We start from the raw sequence: 20,963 nt of genomic DNA on the forward strand, positions 1-20,963 counted from the left end.
GGTCCCTTTGTTGAATAACCACTAGTTCCATGCAACGTAATAGTGCCATGCAAACAAACTCTCTCTCTCTCTCTCTCTCTCTCTCTCTCTCTCTCAGTTTTTTAATTACAGATAAAGCAATTGTAAACCTGTACAGACATAAGCTACCAAATTGAGAAATGGCCGATTCCCGACATCATTTGCCATCACTATAAAAAAAATAATGGAGCAGGCTAAATTGATGTTCAGAACTGAAAAAAGTCACACTTCTCGCTTATATGATTAAGTACAGTGGTACCTCGACATACGAAAGGCTCAACTTATGAAAAACTCGACATATGAAAGCAAATACAAAGATTTTTTTTGCTCTACATACGAAAATTGTTCAAGATACAAAAGGCTGTAAAGTCCCAAGATTCGCTTGGACAGTGCTATTTTCGGTGATTTGATTGCCCAGGCCGAAGACGACAGAGGAGAAGGGACATCGACGCCAACTCCAGAGTTCAAGGCTTCTCATGGGTGGTTCAAAAAATTCTGTAAATGGACTGGCATCTATTCGTTGGTGCGGCATGGGGAGGCGGCCTGCTCGGACACGAAAGGGGCCGAAGCCTTTATTAACCCTTAAACGCCGAAGCTGTAAAATAAAAATTGTCTCCCGTGTGCGCTTAGTTTTCAAGATTAAGAGTTCATTTTTGGCTCCTTATTTTGTCATTGGCTGAAGTTTAGTATGCAACCATCAGAAATGAAAAAAAATTATCATTATCATATATAAATAATGCTATATATGATAGCGCAAAAACAAAATTTCATATATAATTCTATTCAAATCGCGCTCTGCGCAAAGCGGTTAAAGGTAACAAGTTACTTTTTTCGTTGTAATGTACACTAAATTGCAATCATTTTGGTATATAACACATTGTAAAACAATCAAAGCAACACAGAGAAAATATTATCACAAAATAATGCATGAATTCGTAACACGCGGACGTAAACAAATATTTTTTTCAAAAATTCACCATAAATCTAAATATTGTCCTAGAGACTTCCAATTTCTTTCAAAATGAAGACAAATGATTGAATATTACTATACTGTAAGAGTATTAGCTTACAATTGCAGTTTTTGACCATATATGACGAGTTAAATTTGACCGAATGTCAAATTTGTTTATATTTTTTTATATGCAATTATTTTGGAAATTAGAAAAGCTACAACCTTCAAATATTTTTTGTTTTATTCTACATAAAATTGCACACATTTTCATATATAAAACTCTATGAAATGCCTAATATGAAACGGAGCAAATATTCCGAGAATGGGACGTACACATTTCGGAGATTTGTGGCAGAGAATCTGCGCGCGGAGGGAAGGAAATTTGTTTAAAAATTCACCATAAATCTAAATATTTTGCTAGAGACTTTGAATTAGTTTCAAGATGAAGATAAATGACTGAATATTACTAGACTGTAAGAGTTTTAGCTTACAATTGCGTTTTTTGACCATTTCGGTAGAGTCAAAGTTGACCGAACGTGGTTTTTTTTCTATTTATCGTGATTTATATGCAAATATTTCAAAAATGAGAAAAGCTACAACCTTCAATTATTTTATTTTGTATTCTACATGAAATTGCGTACATTTTCATATATAAAACTTTATGTAATGGCTAATTTAAAATGGTGCAAACATTACCACAATCGCATGTATGATTTTTTCGGAAGAGTTACCGCGCGGACGTAAGGAAAATATATTTTTTTTTCATAAACTCACCATAAATTGAAATATTGTGCTAGAGACTTCCATTTTGTTGCAAAATGAAGGTAAATGATTGAATATTACTATAATATAAGCGCTTTAGCTTACAATTGCGTTTTTCGACCATTTCGGTAGAGTCATAGTTGACCGAAGGTTGAAAATTCACTTATCATTTTTTATATGAAAATATTTCCAAATTGATAAAAGCTACAACCATGGGTTGTTTTTAGTTGTATTGTGCATGAAATTGCGCACATTTCCATATATAAAACTTTATGTAATGGCTAATTTTAAAATGGTGCAAACATTACCACAATCGCAGGTATGATTTTTTTCGGAAGAGTTACTGCACGGACGTAAGGAAAAAGTTTTTTTATTAATTCACCATAAATTGAAATATTGTGCTAGAGACTTCCAATTAGTTGCAAAATGAAGGTAAATGATTGAATATTACTAAAATATAAGAGTTTTAGCTTACAATTGCGTTTTTCGACCATTTCGGTAGAGTCAAAGTTGACCGAAGGTTGAAATTTTGGCACTTATCGTTATTTATATGAAAATATCTCAAAACTGATAATATCTACAATCATGAGTATTTTGTTGTTGTATTCTACATAAAAATGCGCACATTTTTATATATAATACTTCATTTAATGGCTAATTTAAAATGGTACAAAAATTATATCAAAGTGACGAAATAATTTCCGAGATGTGTCACAGGTACTTTTTAGTGCGGCAAGAACGAAATTCGCGCTTGCGTGCCTGCGTAACGATTGTAAACAAAACAACACCTTGATCCGTGAACTCCCAGCATCCCTCAAGGCGCGTGATTCAAGAGTTTTAGGCTGGTAGGCCTAAAAGTATTTTTCCGCGAATTTAAAAAAAAACTTTTGTATGTCGACGTAAAATACGTCCAGTCAGCACCCGAGAGACAAAAAATGTCGACGTAAAATACGTCCAGTCTGCGTTTAAGGGTTAAGACATTCGACAAGATGACAATCAAGGAAGGCTACAGTTCTCAGCAACTCTTCAACTGTGATGAGACTGGCCTTTTTTGGAAAAATATGCCTCATCGGACATATATCACGCAGGAAGAAAAGAAGCTACCCGGGCATAAGCCTATGAAAGACAGGCTTACGCTCGCACTTTGTTCGAACGCCAGTGGGGATTGCAAGGTGAAGCCCCTACTTGTCTATCATTCGGAGACTCCTTGAGCCTTCAAGGCCCACAAGTGCTAAAGGAGAAGCTTCCAATGATGTGGAGGGCTAATGCGAAAGCCTGGGTAACGTGACTTTTGTTCACAGAGTGGGTAAATCTGTGTTTCGGCCCGACAGTGAAGAAATTCTTGGAAGAGAAGCGCCTCCCTCAGAAATGTCTACTGTTGTTGGACAATGCCCCTGCTCACCCTCCTGGCCTCGAGGAAGATATCCTAGCGGAGTATTCATTTATCAAAGTTCTTTATATTCCGCCTAACACCACCCCTCTCCTCCAACCCTTGGACCAGCAAGTGATATCGAACTTCAAGAAGCTGTATACGAAACATCTTTTCAAGAGATGTTTCGACTACTGATACCACAAACCTCACCTTGCGTGAATTTTGGAAGGAGCATTTCAATATCGTAATATGCATCCAACTCATCGATCAAGCTTTGCAGAAGGTTTCGAGGCGAACCTTCAATTCTTTGTGGAGGAAACTCTGGCCTGATGCTATATCCGCCCGAGACTTCGAGGGATTCGACGTGGGCGAAGCTGGTGCTGCAGATTGACGATCCTGAAACTGTTTCCCAACCAGATCTTGACGAGATTGTTGCACTCGGCAAGTCCATGGGGCTGGTTATCAACGAGGACGGCATCAATGACCTTCTCGAGGAGCACCAAGAGGAGCTTACGACAGATGACCTGGAGGCCATGCAACATAACGTAGTTCAAGAAGAGTTCTCTAGCAGCGGCAAGGAGGAGGAGGACGACCCTATGACAACGGCAGAAATTAAGGATGCTCTAGCTGCTTTTCATAAGGTGCAGTCTTTTGTAGAAAAGAGACCCCCCCGAAAAGGCTTACACAGGTCGTATGCTTGCGCAGTTCGATGACGTTTGCATGAGTCGTTTCAGGAACATTTTGAAAAGCAGGCAGAAGCAATCTTCCTTGGACAGTTATTTTTTAGAGGTCTTTACTACTAGCCGGAGTTAGCAAAAAGGAAGATCCAATTGATATTATGAAAAAACAGAAAGTTGAAAGTGGTGAAGAAATTGAAATTTTGTAAAAAAAAAAAAATAAAATAAAATAAAAAAAAATTTAAAAATAAAAAAAAAGACAAAAAAAACTTTTATTTTAAGTTTTTTGTAAAGTTAAGTGTTACAGTTTTGCTAATGTGTTTCGTAAAGTTTAGTTTATGTTTCCTGACATTTTTTAACGTACTGTAAGAAGTTTTCTGCTATTTGTCCTCCTCCTCTGTAGCCACTTTCGGAGATAGCCTCACTCGAAAGATAAGGTTCCACATTTTACTACATACCTACGTATGTACATACAGTATTTCTTGTATACCATATACACTAATACACTTTATTTACAGGTACGTACATACTAGTACTAGTACGTATTAAGTTAGGTATTGAATGGTCCAAATTGTTGTAGTATTTCATTGTTTATTGGTCAATTTAGCTTTATTATAAAATTTACTGGGGTGTTTTTGTAGGGCTTGGAACGGATTAGCCATTTTATATGTAAAATGCGGTTCAAGATACGAAAAGCTCATGATACGAAAGCCGCCTTGGAACGGATTAATTTCGTATCTCGAGGTACCACTATACTGTGCACAGGCCAAATTGATGTTCAGAACGGGCAAAATCACACTTAACGCTTATATACAATCAAGTGCTATACACGGTTCAAACCCAACTTTGTTAATTTACAAGAAAAAGTTTTTAGATTACATCTCTTCTGCCTTCCAAGTAAATGGCAATGAAGATATCGATATAGTATTCAATCAGCCTGATTTTGAGAATGCAAATAATATCGAATGAGAATGTTTATATTATACGTTTAACTTTTTCAAATTTAATTTTCTCCAAAATATATTTACCTATGTTTAGGCTTATATACCTTTTCCGTTTTTAGAATTATGGATAGAGATCATACCGTAACAAAGTGAGAACTCTCTCATCTTAACGTCTAATTTTGGTAATTATCCATGGTAATTGCTGTAATTACATTGGTTTTGTTATCAGTATCAAAAATTGTGTCACTAGTGATTCACATGAATAACCTATGGTTTTTACCATTATTAGGCTATACAGATGTTTTGTTTACAGCAGCATAGTTGTGACTGTAGCTAACTACAGGCGGCCCGCGGTTAACGGCGCAATCACTCAACGGTGAATCGGTTTTACGGCGGTCGTCAAAAATATTCATTATAAAAATAAGGCATTTTTAAAGGTATCTTTACGGCACAATTTTCAGTTAACAGCGCCGCTAGCGCCATTGTCTAACGAGTTCATACATTTGTAGAAATGCCGTTCAGACCATAAAGGTTATGCAAATTATATTAACAAATTTTATGGAGAGTTATTACGTAGGTATTAGGGTAAAATATATGCCTCTGACGCTGTTCTATGCTGAAAATATCGAGTTACATAAGTGCAAATTTAGCTATGGATGTGTCGATTTATAAATGTTCGTGCTTTTGTTTAAAATGTGTATGAAAATGTATTACGTGAAAGGTATTTTTATTTCTGTACAGAAATATGATACAAAGACAGCTTTTGAAACTGCCCTTCACGTTATCAAATACGATGTTTTTTCATGTTCTTGTGAGCCGCCGCCTGCCGCTCTTCCAAAAATATCGATTTAAAAAAAGTGCAAATTAGCGATCGATGTGTCGATTTTATAAATGTTTATGCTTTTATGTTTAAATGTGTATGAAAATGTATTATGAATAGGGTATTTTTATTTCTGTGCAGAAATCTGATAAAAAGGCAGCTTTTGAAACTGCCCTTCAAGTGATCGACAACGATGTTTTTTCAAGTTCGTTCTTGTATGCCGCCATCTGCCGCATGAAGTGCTATTGATGCTGTAAATAAGTAAAAATCTTCCAATCAGCTTGTCCAAGAAATCCAAATAAAAATCCATCACACTTCTCCGATCTGAATTATCAATAAAAATCTCTTGGATTCCAGCACATGTAGGAAGTAAAGGGAATGAAATGCAGATTCTGCTGCCAAATTAGCATGCACCATTACCCCAACAATTTCATATGCCCTTGTATCAGACTGGATAGCGTATGTCAAATCTCTAATATATCAAGATTGGTATTTGATACCAGTATCAAACAAGCTGAAAATATAAAATCTGAGGTTAATCCATGGGTTTGATTGTCTCAATAAGCGAGATCCAAAGAAGTAATCTTGACCCTTGGACGGATTAATCCTCGGGAGTAGTAATAACAGGTTTTGGGTGGTGGATGGATTGATCCTGTAGATAAACAATATTAAGCGCCATCGATTTGGAAAGAATCAGGTGGGAAAGAGGTGCCAATACTTTTATAGCCCAAAAATTCACTAATGGCAACTTTTACATGGGCTTCAGGACTTCAGCTCTGCTCATAACTTCAAGGGGGAATATTTTACGTCTCTGTCTCACATGATGTCTTTTTGTAAATATGCTCGTAAATATACCAAGGGGTTGCTGTTGGTTTTTGTTCTTGTCGGTTGTTAATGTGATTTTACAAAGAAAAGTGCAAAGAAATATGTACATGTATTAGAAACATGTAGTAAAAGTAAAAAAAAATTACTGAATCTTTGTTCTTTGTAAATTTGCATAAATATTTTTCAACAAATACAGGCAGTCCCTAGTTATTGGTGGGGGAGTGTTCCCAAGGGTGTGCCGATAAGCGAAAACCGCCATTAACCGGGACTCGGCGGTTTATGGCAACATAATGCTGCTGATAACCAAAACTTGGCCTGTTATGGCGCCATATATCGCCGATTTTATGGGGCTAGACAAGCGCCATAGAACTGGATCACCGATAACCAGGGATTGCCTGTATGCTAAGAGTTTGTTACTAAAACATATTATAAGTTGGTAAGATTTGATTGTTTTGTAAAAGAGGCCCCACAAGGGGTTGTAAATACTAGTCATTTTCAACTTCTCGTGAAGGTAGGGAAAATTTTTTTAGAATTAGTTTTCTTTCACTATGTACATTTGCATATCTTCCTCTTTCCATTGATATGTTTTTTTTTTTTTTTTTAATTTGCTGACCTCAAGTTTACCTGACCTGAGGAGCTGCATATCGATATATTTACCCGTCCAGTAAGGGTTAACAAGATTCTGTATAGGTCATATGAACGAGATTTTCATGTGGTCATCTAATGCCGACCTCACATTCTGACCCATTGAAATGTAGTAAATGCCACATTCCCATGACTGTCCAGCACTTCCTCGTTGAATGCCCAGATTGGAATCAACAGAGACGCATTTATTTTTGAGATCCAACAATATCAGGGATTCTCACTGAAATCAAAGATTTCTCTCTTAGCAAAAGTATCATGTTCCTAAGCAAAATCAACCTTTTGAATAAAGAAGTTTTTTTCAGGTTAATTCCAAGGCATCAGCCCAAGAAGAGCCTTTGTTAGGCTCAGAGGTCTTAAACTAATCTTTCATCCTATCCTATCTTATGTCAGTCATTTATCCCTTCTTGGAAATAGGTTAGTATTTTCCAGAGCGTTTTTTACTTTACAAAAACCTGATTTCTTAAATGATATCATGCTTTTGTGTTTTAGTAAGTTAGCATATAGCTCTTTTCTTTTGTAGTGATTTTATTATTAATTACTATTGAACAGATAAAATAACCTTTCATTTTTGTAATCCTAAGGCGTTACACAAGATGGTTTGGTGATGAACAGGTAGCTGCTCAAGAAATGGCTGCATATGCATTACAGAGCTATAAGCAGTGGGAAGAAGATATAGAAGCATGGCAAAATCCCATTCTTCAAGACAAGTAAGTTTAGCAAATTACTTTTTAAATTATATTTTGGCATAAATACATATCTGGTTTAGCAAAACTGACCTCCCTGGTTTTATGTGCAATCTTTCCCTCATTTAACCCAACCCAGTTAATTTGCATATGACAAGTTTTGTGGTCACCACCTCCCCAGACACATTAAAGGAAGAACTTTCATCTAACTAATTGTCTGTGAAAATTCTGGTGGTAACAGTGGTAATTAAGGCATTGTGTGTGTGTCTATAAAACATTATTTTTAAGTAGTTTAACAAGACTACTGAGCCAATTTATTTTGCTCTCACAGAGCTGATTCGAGTGATTTGTCTTTGTTGATAATAAAGTTCAGTTGTTCCTACATGAATACAAACCATCAGTCTGTACATATGGAGATTAACTTTCAGTGAGCTGGAAATCCAGCCATTAAACTGTTTGCAAGGTGGTTATGGTAACAATTACTGAAGGTAGGGTGAGGAAGTACCGCCCACCTAGTTGGATTTTGCTCAATCTATGCACTTTACTTTTGGTTGCAGTCATTATGAGACGTGCGTTCCTTCTCTGTCCTGCCGTTCAGCTTTCTTTTCTCTGTTTGTTTATTTTTCTTATACCATGCTTATATTGATATATTGCAGAGATGGCCAACCAGTTGATTGGTTGATCATAAGCCCTTCTCAAGTTGGTCACATGACTAGCCACCAAAAAGTGAGTTAAGAAAGAGGAAGGTTATTGAACTGAAATCTGTTTTCTTCAACACAAAATATTTCAATCAGTGCCAGATATACATCAAAGACATCTTCCATTGCATCTTTTAGGGTTAGTAGGATGCATGCAGGGCATAAAAAGGCATTTCAAGATGGAGAAGTAATCAAAGAGTCTTGCTATTTGAAAACACAAAAAACATAAATCTGAAATCCTTTCTTCCATCAAGGACCTTCAGCTATCAAGAAACACTGTTATTAGGCACTGTGAATATATGGCTGAGGAGTTGAGTTAACAGCTGGATAAAGACACACATGTATGTGTGTATTTTTCATTACAGTTTGATGAATCTACTGATGTGGTTGATACATCAGTCTTTAAATACTACCATTCGGATGATATTTAAAGACATGTGAACCAAAGAAGAACTGCTGAAAATCTTTACCATTAAAAAGTCAAACTAAGGTGAAGTCAGATTCCAGGTTTTCAGTAAGTTTGTTCAATGAACATCAATAACAACTGATGGGGCACCTGCAATGCTGGCCATATCACTGGATTCATTGCTCTCTGCAGGCGTGATAATAGGTTTCCTGAACTTTTCGGTTATCATTGTATTATTTATTAACAAGTACATTGTGGCAAAATGTTGAATTTGAAAGAGTTATGGATATTACCTTTAAAGCTGTGAATTCAATTCAAGCCAAGAGTCTTCAGAGACAGCTGTTGCAAGCTCAATTGCAAATGAATGAGGCTAATACTCAGACTTTTATTGCTTACTGATGTCAGGTGGGTAAGTAGAGGAAAATTCCTTTGGAGATTTAGAGATCTGTTTTCAGAAATAAAAGAGGTTTTGGCCTCAAAAGGCCAATCTTCTGCTCTTATGTGTTTAGAAAACGAAGTATGACTTATAGATTTAGGTTAGGTTTTTTTTTTAGTTAACTTCACTGATATGCTTAATGAACTAAAATTACATCTTCAAGCTAAAGAAAAATCTGTAGTAGACAGTGTAGGGGCTTTTGATATTTACACAAATGGAACAAAATGATGGGCACATATTTGGAAGTTATTCAATAAAACTCAACTTTTCCTTACCCTATACGTACTACTTTATTTCCTTAATAGTGCTACTACAGAACGGAAACTTCATTTTTCTTATCACTATAATTCTTCAAAAACTTATCCTCTTTTCCATAACTTAGAGTAACTTAATTACCCCAACCACCTAAGAACCTAAACCTTATTCCTTAATATTACAGCAGTCTGAGACCTTTAAGCAGAACTATAGAACTATATCTAACTTAAATTTACTTAACTTCCTCTTTCCACCTAAAGAACCTAAACTAAATTCCTAACCTTAAATCTATAGTGTTTTCCTCCTTAACTGTCAGGAAAACCTTAACCTAATTTAACCTTGCTGTCAATAAATCAGAAAGTAAACATTATATTCTTTACTTCATAGTTTTTTACGGTCAGCAGCAACTTCATTAACCTTTTTCACTTCCTTGATTCACCTTAACCAGTCTAATTCCTTTTTTTTTCTTTCGTGTGTGTCTATTTTGGAGATGATTTCTCTTTCTCCACACATTATGCATACTTAAGGCTTCCAAATGTACCGAGAGCCCATCAACCTTTATAAACAACTCAGTAGCATCCCAACCAAGTGCCATTGTTTCTGGAATCTGGCATAGTTTTCTGGTTCATCTGTCTAAATGTTACACTTCCTTGCAGAAACTGAAGTAAAGCATAAAAGCTGAATGAACCACGGATGTGCCTTCAGAAATTTATTCTCAGTTTCCTTCCACTAGCATCATATTACAACCACTCATGTCTTATCTGCTTTTTATCTCTTGTCCTCTTACTCCATCAGTGCTTTCTGATTCAATTGGCTAAGGAAGTGACGTTCTGTAGATGTAATCAGCTGGTTTCGACCTCTCCAGCTCTTAGCCTGATTTAGTAATTGCCAATGTAAATCCTATTATATCTGTAGACTCCCAAGGTTCAGGTGAAGGGGAGTGGATCCTATCTTAACACTTGCACAAGCTTACTGAAAGTAAGAAAAAAATTAATTAAGACCAACTATCACCAAAAAAAAAAAATGAATAATAAACTAATCAAACCCAACACCCACACAAGCAAATAAACATTGAAATATAAAAAGAAACATAAGTCACATTCAGCCTACTGCAATCCCCCTTACTAAAATAAAAGGAATCACATTTCCTTTTTTTCTTTCTCTTTTTTTTCCAAACCCCTTTCTTACCACCCATTCATATGCTAGAACTGGACCTTAACTTCTGGTCCATGGCCTCTCATGCACTGCTGCTGCTTCACTGATCCCTATTCCAACTGCACTAGACTCACCCAGACTTGGTTCATCTGATTCAACCCCACTAAGACCTGACTTCGCTTCTATCGTCTCTTCTATACTCTCATTTAACTCTGCTAGACTTCAACTTGTTATCCAAAACTTCCCCACTCTCACTCTCTGCTAACTCTTTCTCATTCACACTCATTCTCACACACTTTTTCAATCATTCTACCTATTGTCTTTCTCATGACTTAGTGCTGTTCCCAATCTATCCAAATCTTGTGTATCCTCCACATTCCTTGAATTCACCAACTTCACTCCTTCCACATCCTTCTCAGATCCTTCAAAATCAAACAACCCATCACACATACTTTCTCCAAACAACCCAGTAATTGTACCCTTACTCTAACTACTACTTTTTCCTTTAGACCTTCTCTTTCATTCCACTAACACTAGCTGTTTATTTCCCCAATTTATATCTTCTATTTCTTCACTCTTCCTTTCCTTCTCCTCCCTTAACAACTTCCTAATGGGATGCTCCTCCTTTCCTTCTCCCTTAACAACTTCCTAATGGGATGCTCCGTTATGTATTTTGGCGATTTTCTCTATCTTCTCAACTGATTATAGTGTTCCCTTATTACCTCTACATTTCCTTCTCCACTCCTGACTCTAGCACATAACTTAACCCATTGGACCACATTGTTTTTGCTACATATGGACTTTTATATTTCTCCCATATCTTACTCCCTGTCAATCTTCCTTTCTCAGTCACTTCCTTCAACACACTATCTCCTACTCTGAAACTCTCAAACCTTTCATTAGCCTGTCTCCACACATCCTGTGCTTCTTCATTCAAATCCATCTTAGCTCTCACATACCCCTCATAATTCATTACATATTAACTTGGAAACATGCCGGTGCTTTTATTTACTGACCCATTATACATTGCCACTACTCTTCTTAACAACAAATCCCATTCCTTCTCTCTAGCAGTCAATACTTGTAACATCTCACTCAGAGTCCTTATACAGTGCTCCCCCACTTTTGCATGGTATTAGGTTCCAGAACATGCTGCGGAAATGAAAAAACCGCAGATTCACTGCTTAATTTGATATTCCAAACAAACATATACCTTAAATTTTCATACTAAAACAATTTTAATATCATTTCAAACAAAAATACACCCCAAACTATCATCCCAAAACATCCTAAGACTTATTAGATAAGCACACTGTTACTCTTAAGTGTATATGCCCTTAATATGCTTATAACAATCATTTACTCATTGTAAAATATTAATATTAATGTAAACAGTAAAATACCTATAAAATGTTTAATATAAGCTAAATAAATCTTAATACAAATTAAATAAATCTTCCTTATAGAACATTTGACAACTACTGTATATTTCTACGTATAAGACAACCTTTAAATCCTAAAATTCACCCCTATAAATTGGGGGTCATCTTATACTACAATTCTGGTGTGATAACCACCAACATTCATGAAGATTCACATAATGAAATAAACTGATGATAAAGTACTTTCATTGGCATTTTTGAATAATTTTATGACACTTTTCACATTCCCCCAGGGTTTTATAACAAAATCACAGCAAACATCAGGTAAGGCAGCACACAAAGCTATTTGTAACTGTTTAGAACAATTCAGTCATGTGAGCGATAATTGTGTACGACAGTTATCATTCATTATTGTATTGTTATTAGCGTTTGCTTGAGAATGACGATGAAAAGTATACAAAACAATTGTTTCCCTTTTAGGCAACTAAAGGCATTGATTATATTGGTAAAATGTAATCAGCTGATTATTTTAAGACTGTAAACAAAACCAGAAAGCAAAAGGCGCATCATCGCTCTGTTCATATATTATAATACTTTAATATGTTGAATATGATTAGATGCAGTAAAACAAGTTTTATTAAGATATTATATTCTCAATACAACTATTATTTGAATTTTGCAAGTGGATATTTATCAGTGTAACAAACTAACCGAGGCAATAATCTCTCTCTCTCTCTCTCTCTCTCTCTCTCTCTCTCTCTCTCTCTCTCTCTCTCTCTCTCTCTCTCTCTCTCTCTCTCGGGGAGACTGTGATATATGGGAGAGATATAAATCAATGAAAAATGTATGAGAAATATAGTAACTCAGATTGTGAATTAATAGCGGTAGAATTTGAACCTGAAAAATTAGTGAATACCTTAATATATAGACCCCCTAATACTAAAGAGTTTGACACAATAATAGAAAAATTGGATGATATATGCAGAAATCAAAAAGACTCGATTAAGTAGAAATAAAAAGCACTGTACTGTACTCCTATCTGGAGACTTCAACTTTCCTTTCGTAGACTGGAAAGAACGAATAGGAGATTGTGGTTGTATTTATACGTATAAAAAGAGTAATAGTAGTGCAGAAGATAGAGGCAATGCGAAAGCTATTAGATATGCTACTAGAACACAACATTCAACAAATAAATCACCTGCCAACAAGAAAGGAAAATACTTTAGACCTAGTATTTGTGAACGAGGTGAATTATGCTAAAGAAATAACAGTGTATAATACAAGTATTTCAGACCATAATGTCATAGAATTAACAGTCCGTTCCAAAGCAAGTGAAAACAGAGATAAGCAAGAGATGAAAAAGTGGAATGGATATGGAAAATACAATTTCTATAGTAAGAATATAAAATTGTCAGAAATAAATGAAGAATTAAACAAAGATTGGGAAAACATATTCGTAAGTGATTATATACAGGTAAATACGGGTATATTATATAAAATATTAGAGAAAATAGTGGATAAATATGTATACCAAAGAAGAAAAGTAAACCTCAGTCTTGTTCCAGAAAATCAGAAAGTGGAAAAAAGGTCTTTCAAAAGAAAAGAATGCATGGAAAGTGATAGAACTAAAAAATAAGATAGAAAATGCAGAACAAAATATTATACAATCAAAATAAAATGAAAAACGGGACTTGGAAGAAAAGACTGTAGTAAATATCAAGCAAATCCCCAAACTATTGTACTCATATGTGAAAAAGATGAATAAAAGAAGAATAGAAGTAGACCCTCTAAGAAATGAAGGGAGATTAACGAATTAAATAAAGGAAATATGCAACATATTAGCAGAATGATATAAGAGAGAATTTACCCCTAGAATTGATGATGAAGATAATGATACAGAAATAAGAGATGGAAATAGTGAATATTTATCAGACATAGATATAAATGAAGCCAATATTGTGCAGGCTATTGATGAAATTAAAAATGGATCAGCAGCTGGACCAGGTGGTGTTCCTGTCATTTTTTAAAAGAAAGTAGCAGCGGCATCTCGAGCTCGTATGGTCGTACGTCAATTTTTTGCTCACATAACAGCAAAAAATCGACCAAGTTGCAATTATATTTTGTACTTGTATCCCATGGAAAAACAAACAAATTGCAGTGTTCCAAAATCAAATTTATACGCAAGTTTTGTCTTTTAAATCAATTTATGCAACAATTGTAAATATTTGCTATAAAAACGTGATTCAATTATATAAAATTAAAATTTTATTATTCGGGCATGACTGAACAACCTATTGTCTTCATCATGTGAACGGCTGTTACAAAGACTTCAAATGGACAAGCTTACTGCCACTGTATCATATTTATGTACAAAAATATAAAAAAATACCCTGTAATACATTTTTCATACACATTTTAACCATAAAAGCATGAAAACTTATGACAAAAAGTTGAAGTTTCATTAACAAAGATCTTCCAGGCTACATATATGAAATCCCTTGCAAAAAGTGTGATAAAGTCTATTACGGGCAGAACGGTAAATCTCCTAAACAACGTCTCTAACAGCACCTATATTCTGTGAGAACTGGGCAAATATCAAATGCATTATTCGTACATATGAGAGATTTACATCATCTTATTAACTGGAGTCAAGCAAGAGCCTTAATCCCATGTAATGACACAGTTAAAAGGAATATCATTGAATCTTTTTTCATCAAGTCAAATAATGGAAATTTTCTAAATTTAAGTCTTGGTTTATTTAAACTTGATGCCTTCATAATGGAAAAAGTTGTAGATAAATATAAGCAACAAAATTAATATATTCAGTTATTACATGTTTTGGACTGTACGGATACTTTGTAGTTTTGGTTAGGGTTAAATCTATGCTTAGGTTTGTGACCGTGTGATATCCGATAATCCTGGATTATCTCTTAATTTTTACCCTTTTGACAATTAACCATCTGGTATTGATCTTGTTGAGACCTTTCTCTCCAATTGTATTTCATTCGTTCCTTGACAGTGTCTTAGTAAAGATGAAAGCGCTTGAATTTCTGACTATCATTTTCCTGTGGTATTCACTTATATATATCGTCTTCTTTAATTTTCTTAAAAGCCTGGAGAAATCTCACGGGTACATTAGGGGGAGAAGGCTTACACATAGGACCATACACAATACCTTTACAAATATTGATATCATCAGGGCATAGGTTTTGATTAAATTTTCCTAAATAACAAAAGGATTTTGAGATGTCAACATAGTCTAGGTTACCATTAAATACACCAAAGCTTAACCCATATCCCAAAGCCGCTGTCGTAGCACTATCCACTGGTTTGTCTGATAAATTAATCATGAAGTCCATGTTGGCATGCTTAGTCCAGTCGCTTTCAGCTATGTGTAAGCCTTCTCCCCCTAATGTACCCGTGAGATTTCTCCGGGCTTTTAAGAAAATTAAAGAAGACGATACAGTGAAAGTGACTAAAGCAGATAAATCTAATGCAGTGGTAATAATGAATAAAAGTGACTATATAAGTAAAATAACGACATTGCTAAATTATACCGATACTTATACGAAACTGAGGTCTGACCCTACACAGACAGTGAACTCCCATTTTAATAAACAAATTAAATCCATTTTGAAGGGCTTGGACTATTTAATTAAACAGTTTACACCGCAATGTGCCTCCCTACCTTATATGTATGGTTTAGTCAAGACACATAAAATCAATAACCCTATCAGACCAATCATTAGTTCAGTGGGCTCAGTTATGTATAATTTATCTAAATGGCTTGTAAAAATTCTTACTCCTTTGGAAGGAAACATTTCTAACACGAATGTTAAAAACAATGTTGATTTTATAAACAAATTGAATAGTTTAAATTTGAATTTTGATTTTAATATGGTTAGTTTTGATGTCTCTTTATTTACAAAAGTGCCTGTAGATGACTTACTTGAATATTTGGAGGAGGAATTAGAACATCATGACATTCCCTAAAGTGTGGCAAGCCTCATTAGTCTCATAAGGTTATGTATCAAAGATAGTAAATTTTGTTTTAATGGGGAATTTTTTGTACAAAAGTTTGGCATGGCTATGGGTAATCCCTTATCTCCTGTCCTTAGCAATATTTACATGGAATTTTTTGAGACAAAACTCTTACCGAGAATTTTGCCCCAAAAAGTTATTTGGTTTAGATATGTGGATGATATCTTCTGTATTTGGCCAGTTCAGGAAAATCTACAGGAATTCCTTAATAATCTCAATAATTTAGTCCCTTCTATAAAATTTACCGTAGAGGAAGAAAGAAATTGTAATTTGAATTTTCTTGGTGTAACTGTCCATAGAAATGATAGAAATTTCACCTTTTCAGTCTTTCGAAAATAAACTAACATTGCCTCTTTTATGATATTGCAATGAAACTTAAATACCCAAGGACTTTTGTAGATGTGGCATGGAAAAGAGCTAGAAAACATGTTATTCAACTAATGACAAACTTGAATTTAGTAAGAATAACATTCTAAAATTACCCTATGATGAAAGGATTTTAGATATTCCTAGAATTTTAAAGCTTTTTAACATAAATGTTGTTTTCAGTAATATTAATGTCAAGAGTTTAATAATAAAAAATTCTCTTAAAGATCTTCCAGGCTGCATATATGAAATTCCTTGCAAAAAGTGTGATAAAGTCTATTACGGACAAACCTGTAAATCTCTTTCACAACGTTGCAAACAGCATCAGTATTCTGTGAGAACTGGGCAAATATAGAATGCATTATTCGTACATATGAGAGATTTAGACCATCCTATTAACTGGAGTCAAGCAAGAGCCTTAATCCCATGTAATGACACAGTTACAAGGAATATCATTGAATCTTGTTTCATAAAGTCAAATAATAAAAATGTTCTAAATTTTAAGTCTTGGTTTATTTAAACTTGATGCTTTCATAATGAAAAAAGCTGTAGATAAATATAAGCAACAAAATTAATATATTCAGTTTTTACATGTTTTGGACTGTAAAGAAACTTTGTAATTCTGGTTAGGGTCAATCTGTTTAGGTTTGTGACCGTGTGATATCCGATAATCCTGGACTATCTCTTTTAATTTTTACCCTTTTGACAATTAACCATCTGGTATTCTTGATCTTGTGTTGTACCTGAGACCTTTCTCTCCAATTGTACCTCATTAACTCCTTGACAATGTCTGAGTAAAGACAAAAGCGCTTGGATTTCTGACTATCATTTTCCTGTGGAATTCACTTATTTATGAAGTCACGTGCATCTACTGTGATTTTTTAAGCATATATATATATATATATATATATATAGATATATAGATATATATATATGATATATATATATATATATATATATATAATATATATATATATATATATATATATATATATATATATATATAGATACATATATATATATATAATATATATATATATATAGATATATATATATATATATATATATATATATATATATATATATATATGTGTGTGTGTGTGTGTGTGTGTGTGTGTGTGTATATATGTATATATATATATATATATATATATATATATATATATATATATATATATATATATATATATATATATATACAGTGGACCCCCCGTATTTGCGTTCTCTGGATCGGGGACTCACACTTCGCGAATTTCTCTCGGGAACACTTCCCTGCATTATTCGCGGAAAATTCGTGCATTCGCTGTATTTTCTATGAGAATATCCACAAAATTCCTGGTTTTTGTTATCAATTTCATCATAAAATGCACTTTATGTTGATAAAACTATAAAAAAACAAAAAACCAAGTATGAAAATTTTTAGTGTTTTTTCTAAGTTTTAACTAACAAAATAGGCTGTTTTTAGCGTTTTTATAGGGGTTCCAAACATTCGCAGATTCTAACTATTCTATCTGGTACGCATCCCCCGCGAATACGGGGACCACTGTATATATATATATATATATATATATATATATATATATATATATATAGATATTATATATATATGAATTTATTATAATAATACTATACTATACTATCCTTATACTACCATAATTTGATGTTCATATACCTACGTACATTTTGTCAGCTGGCTGGCCTTGCAAAGATAAAAGTTGATTTCACTGATATGGAATTATTCCTCCAATAGCCTTTTTCTTATGAAGATATTATGATAATATATAAGGTATATTATGGTTTTACATATTTCATTTACGCTTCGTTATCAATCACAAACAACAATACAATTATCTATTACAGTTATCGTTTTCATGACTGCATTGTTCGGAGAAGTTATATACTTACTACCAAAATGATAATGAAGTTCGAATTAATTTTAGCCTAAATGTTATTACTTCCGTAATTACACTACTACTATTAAAATTTCTAAAAGGTTATCGAACAATAAAGATCGCTGTGAACACAACCGTATATACATACCACTACATTTACGTAACTCCACATGTTTACATTTTGTGGCTGGCCACTTGGAATATAAGTTGATTTCAGTGATGTGGAATTATTCCTTGAATAGGCCAATGATTATGAAGATACTATGCCAATAATATATAAGATGAGAATTGTTTTATTACATTTATTGTCAGTTAATATCATAATGTGAATCTGTTCATGTTTGTTGGTGGTTATTGCACTGCGACCAGGCTTAGCCTACCGATGAACGTCATACGTATACCTTGAAGGGGCTATTTATTATGAAGATATGGCATAATATATAAGGTGAGAATGGTTTTATTACTTTTATTGTCAGTAATTATATCATACTGTGAGTTTTCATGGACTATATTGGTGGTTATCGGACCGCTGCCGAGGCTTAGCCTACTGATAGACATTACATACACAACACGGATAAACCTGTGATGCTGCGATTCATACCAGCAATAATATGGACTGAGAAGCGGTCCAAGGAAAAACCCTTGGATAACTGATCCCACGACTGCTGATCTGTGACTAAGTGATCCCCCACTGTAGTAGATTTGTTTGAATGACAACTATTGTAATAAAACTGATGATCATCCACAAGTACTCATACATAACATTTATATATTTTTTCACCTAAAGGTAACAACATTTCAGGTAGATGTGGGTCTTAAAGACCCAAGTAACACCATATTTTAGGTAGACGTGGGTCTCTCAGACCCAATCACCCTTCAACTGACAAAATGGAGAGAGACCTTGAAGTAACTCCCTCATCCCCTCCGCATGGATGCACAAAGTTAGGAAGCTACTGGGAAGACCAGGTCTCCCAGGTATTTTGAAGTTACTGAACTAGAAGTTTCACTATGGGGGATGGGTCTCTCAGACCCAGCTTTACCTGAGCCGGGTTGACCCCCACTATTTGCAGACTCCAGATTTGCTGACTTGAATATTCACTGCATTTTTCTTTTAGAAATATCCACAAATTACTGAATTTTCATATAAATTTCTTGATTAAATGCACTTTTTGTGGTAAAACTATTTAAAAAAAAAAACAGGTATAAGCATTTTTCATGGTTTTTCTTGAGTTTGAATAGACAAAATAGGCAGTTTTAAGCATTTTTATAGGAGTTTTAAGTATTCACCGATTCCAGTTATTCATAGGGGGGCTGCCTGGTAAGCATTCCCTGTGAATAAAGGGGTCCACTGTAATACAAATGTTCCATACCAATTTTATACTCAAAAGCATGAAAACATGTAAAATACTTCAAAAATTAAACTAACTTTGAAAAGTTACAGCACTTTGAAAAGTGCTGTAACTTTGTGAATTGGTACTGCATCTTTTAAAAGTACACTAGCTGTACGTGCTGTAATAACATGTAATACAGGTTACACCAACACTTTTCTCTGAGATTGACAAGATACATGATTTTTACAGAACAACAGTAAATAATAAAATCTTAGTTATGTCTCTGATGCGTTTTAGTATGTTTATGAATTCATTTTATGAACCAGCGACTGATCAACCTCATCTCGTGGTCATGTCAAGTCTCAGTGACAAAGACTTTGCAAATGGGCATAATACAATATATAACTGCACTGCCTTTGTATCATATTTATGTACAAAAATAGAAACAATACAAGTTTTCCTTACTGATTTTACATTAGATGCATGAAAACTTTGATTTTACTCTTAAATGCATGTAAACTTCGATTTTACAGTTAAATGCATGAAAACATATAGTAAATGTAATTAAAAAATTAGCAAACACTTTCTGCAGGGGTATCATCTTTGAAAAGTGCAGTAACTTGGCGAATGGGTATCACATCTTATAAAAGCACACTAACTGAAAGTGCTGTAATTACCTTAGTATCATATTTATGCATATACAAAAATAAAAATGCATTTTTTATACAGATTTTATATACAGAAACATGAAAATTTATAAATTGCTTAAAAAATTAAACATGACACTTCTACAGGGTTTCTCAAGGATTTCGCAAATGTCTCATGTATGTGAAAAAATTGCGTATGCTACTTATTTAGGTTTCAATGAAAAGTTCCCATCTGTGAATTCACATAGCTCGAAGTGTGTAAGATCATGGTATTACTTTATATAATGGAGAGATAAGATTCATTCAAAGTGGACAGAAGTAGACTGACCAGCTACTGGTTTTTTTTACCTGTTATAGTCCCTTGTGTGGGGTGGAGGGGGGTGTTGAAAAGGGGGGTTGGAAGTAGATGGATAAAAGAAGGACACGTATTCATAGAAAACTTTGTTTTTGTTCATGGTTTCAATATGTCGAAGTAAAAACTATATAATGGAGAATAAGTATTTAAAAAATAAACCTTAAATTATTTATATTTTACTTAAATATATATCCTTCTGGTTTGGGTTGTCAACTCTTAATTATGTTAAAATTCATGCATTTTATTTTAGTTTTAGAAATGTCAGTGTTTTGTGCTTTGATAACATAGTTTTTCTTTGTTT

At 34.1% G+C, this 20,963-nt stretch overlaps 2 protein-coding genes across 4 annotated transcripts in view; both read left to right on the top strand.

Annotated features, from left to right (window-relative positions):
- LOC135210986 (transmembrane protein 17B-like) overlaps positions 1-20,963 on the top strand; it is a 708,558-nt gene that overhangs the window by 173,898 nt on the left and 513,697 nt on the right. The window lies entirely within an intron of this gene.
- The window catches only part of LOC135210983 (non-lysosomal glucosylceramidase-like), a 343,346-nt gene that overhangs the window by 139,991 nt on the left and 182,392 nt on the right, over positions 1-20,963 (top strand). Inside the window, exon 8 of the mRNA XM_064243984.1 lies at positions 7,597-7,722. Within this exon, the coding sequence (XP_064100054.1) occupies positions 7,597-7,722 (126 nt within the window). The remainder of the gene's footprint in view (positions 1-7,596; positions 7,723-20,963) is intronic.

The sequence above is a fragment of the Macrobrachium nipponense genome, chromosome 4, assembly GCF_015104395.2.
Source record: "Macrobrachium nipponense isolate FS-2020 chromosome 4, ASM1510439v2, whole genome shotgun sequence".
NCBI classification, from domain to species: domain Eukaryota; kingdom Metazoa; phylum Arthropoda; class Malacostraca; order Decapoda; family Palaemonidae; genus Macrobrachium; species Macrobrachium nipponense.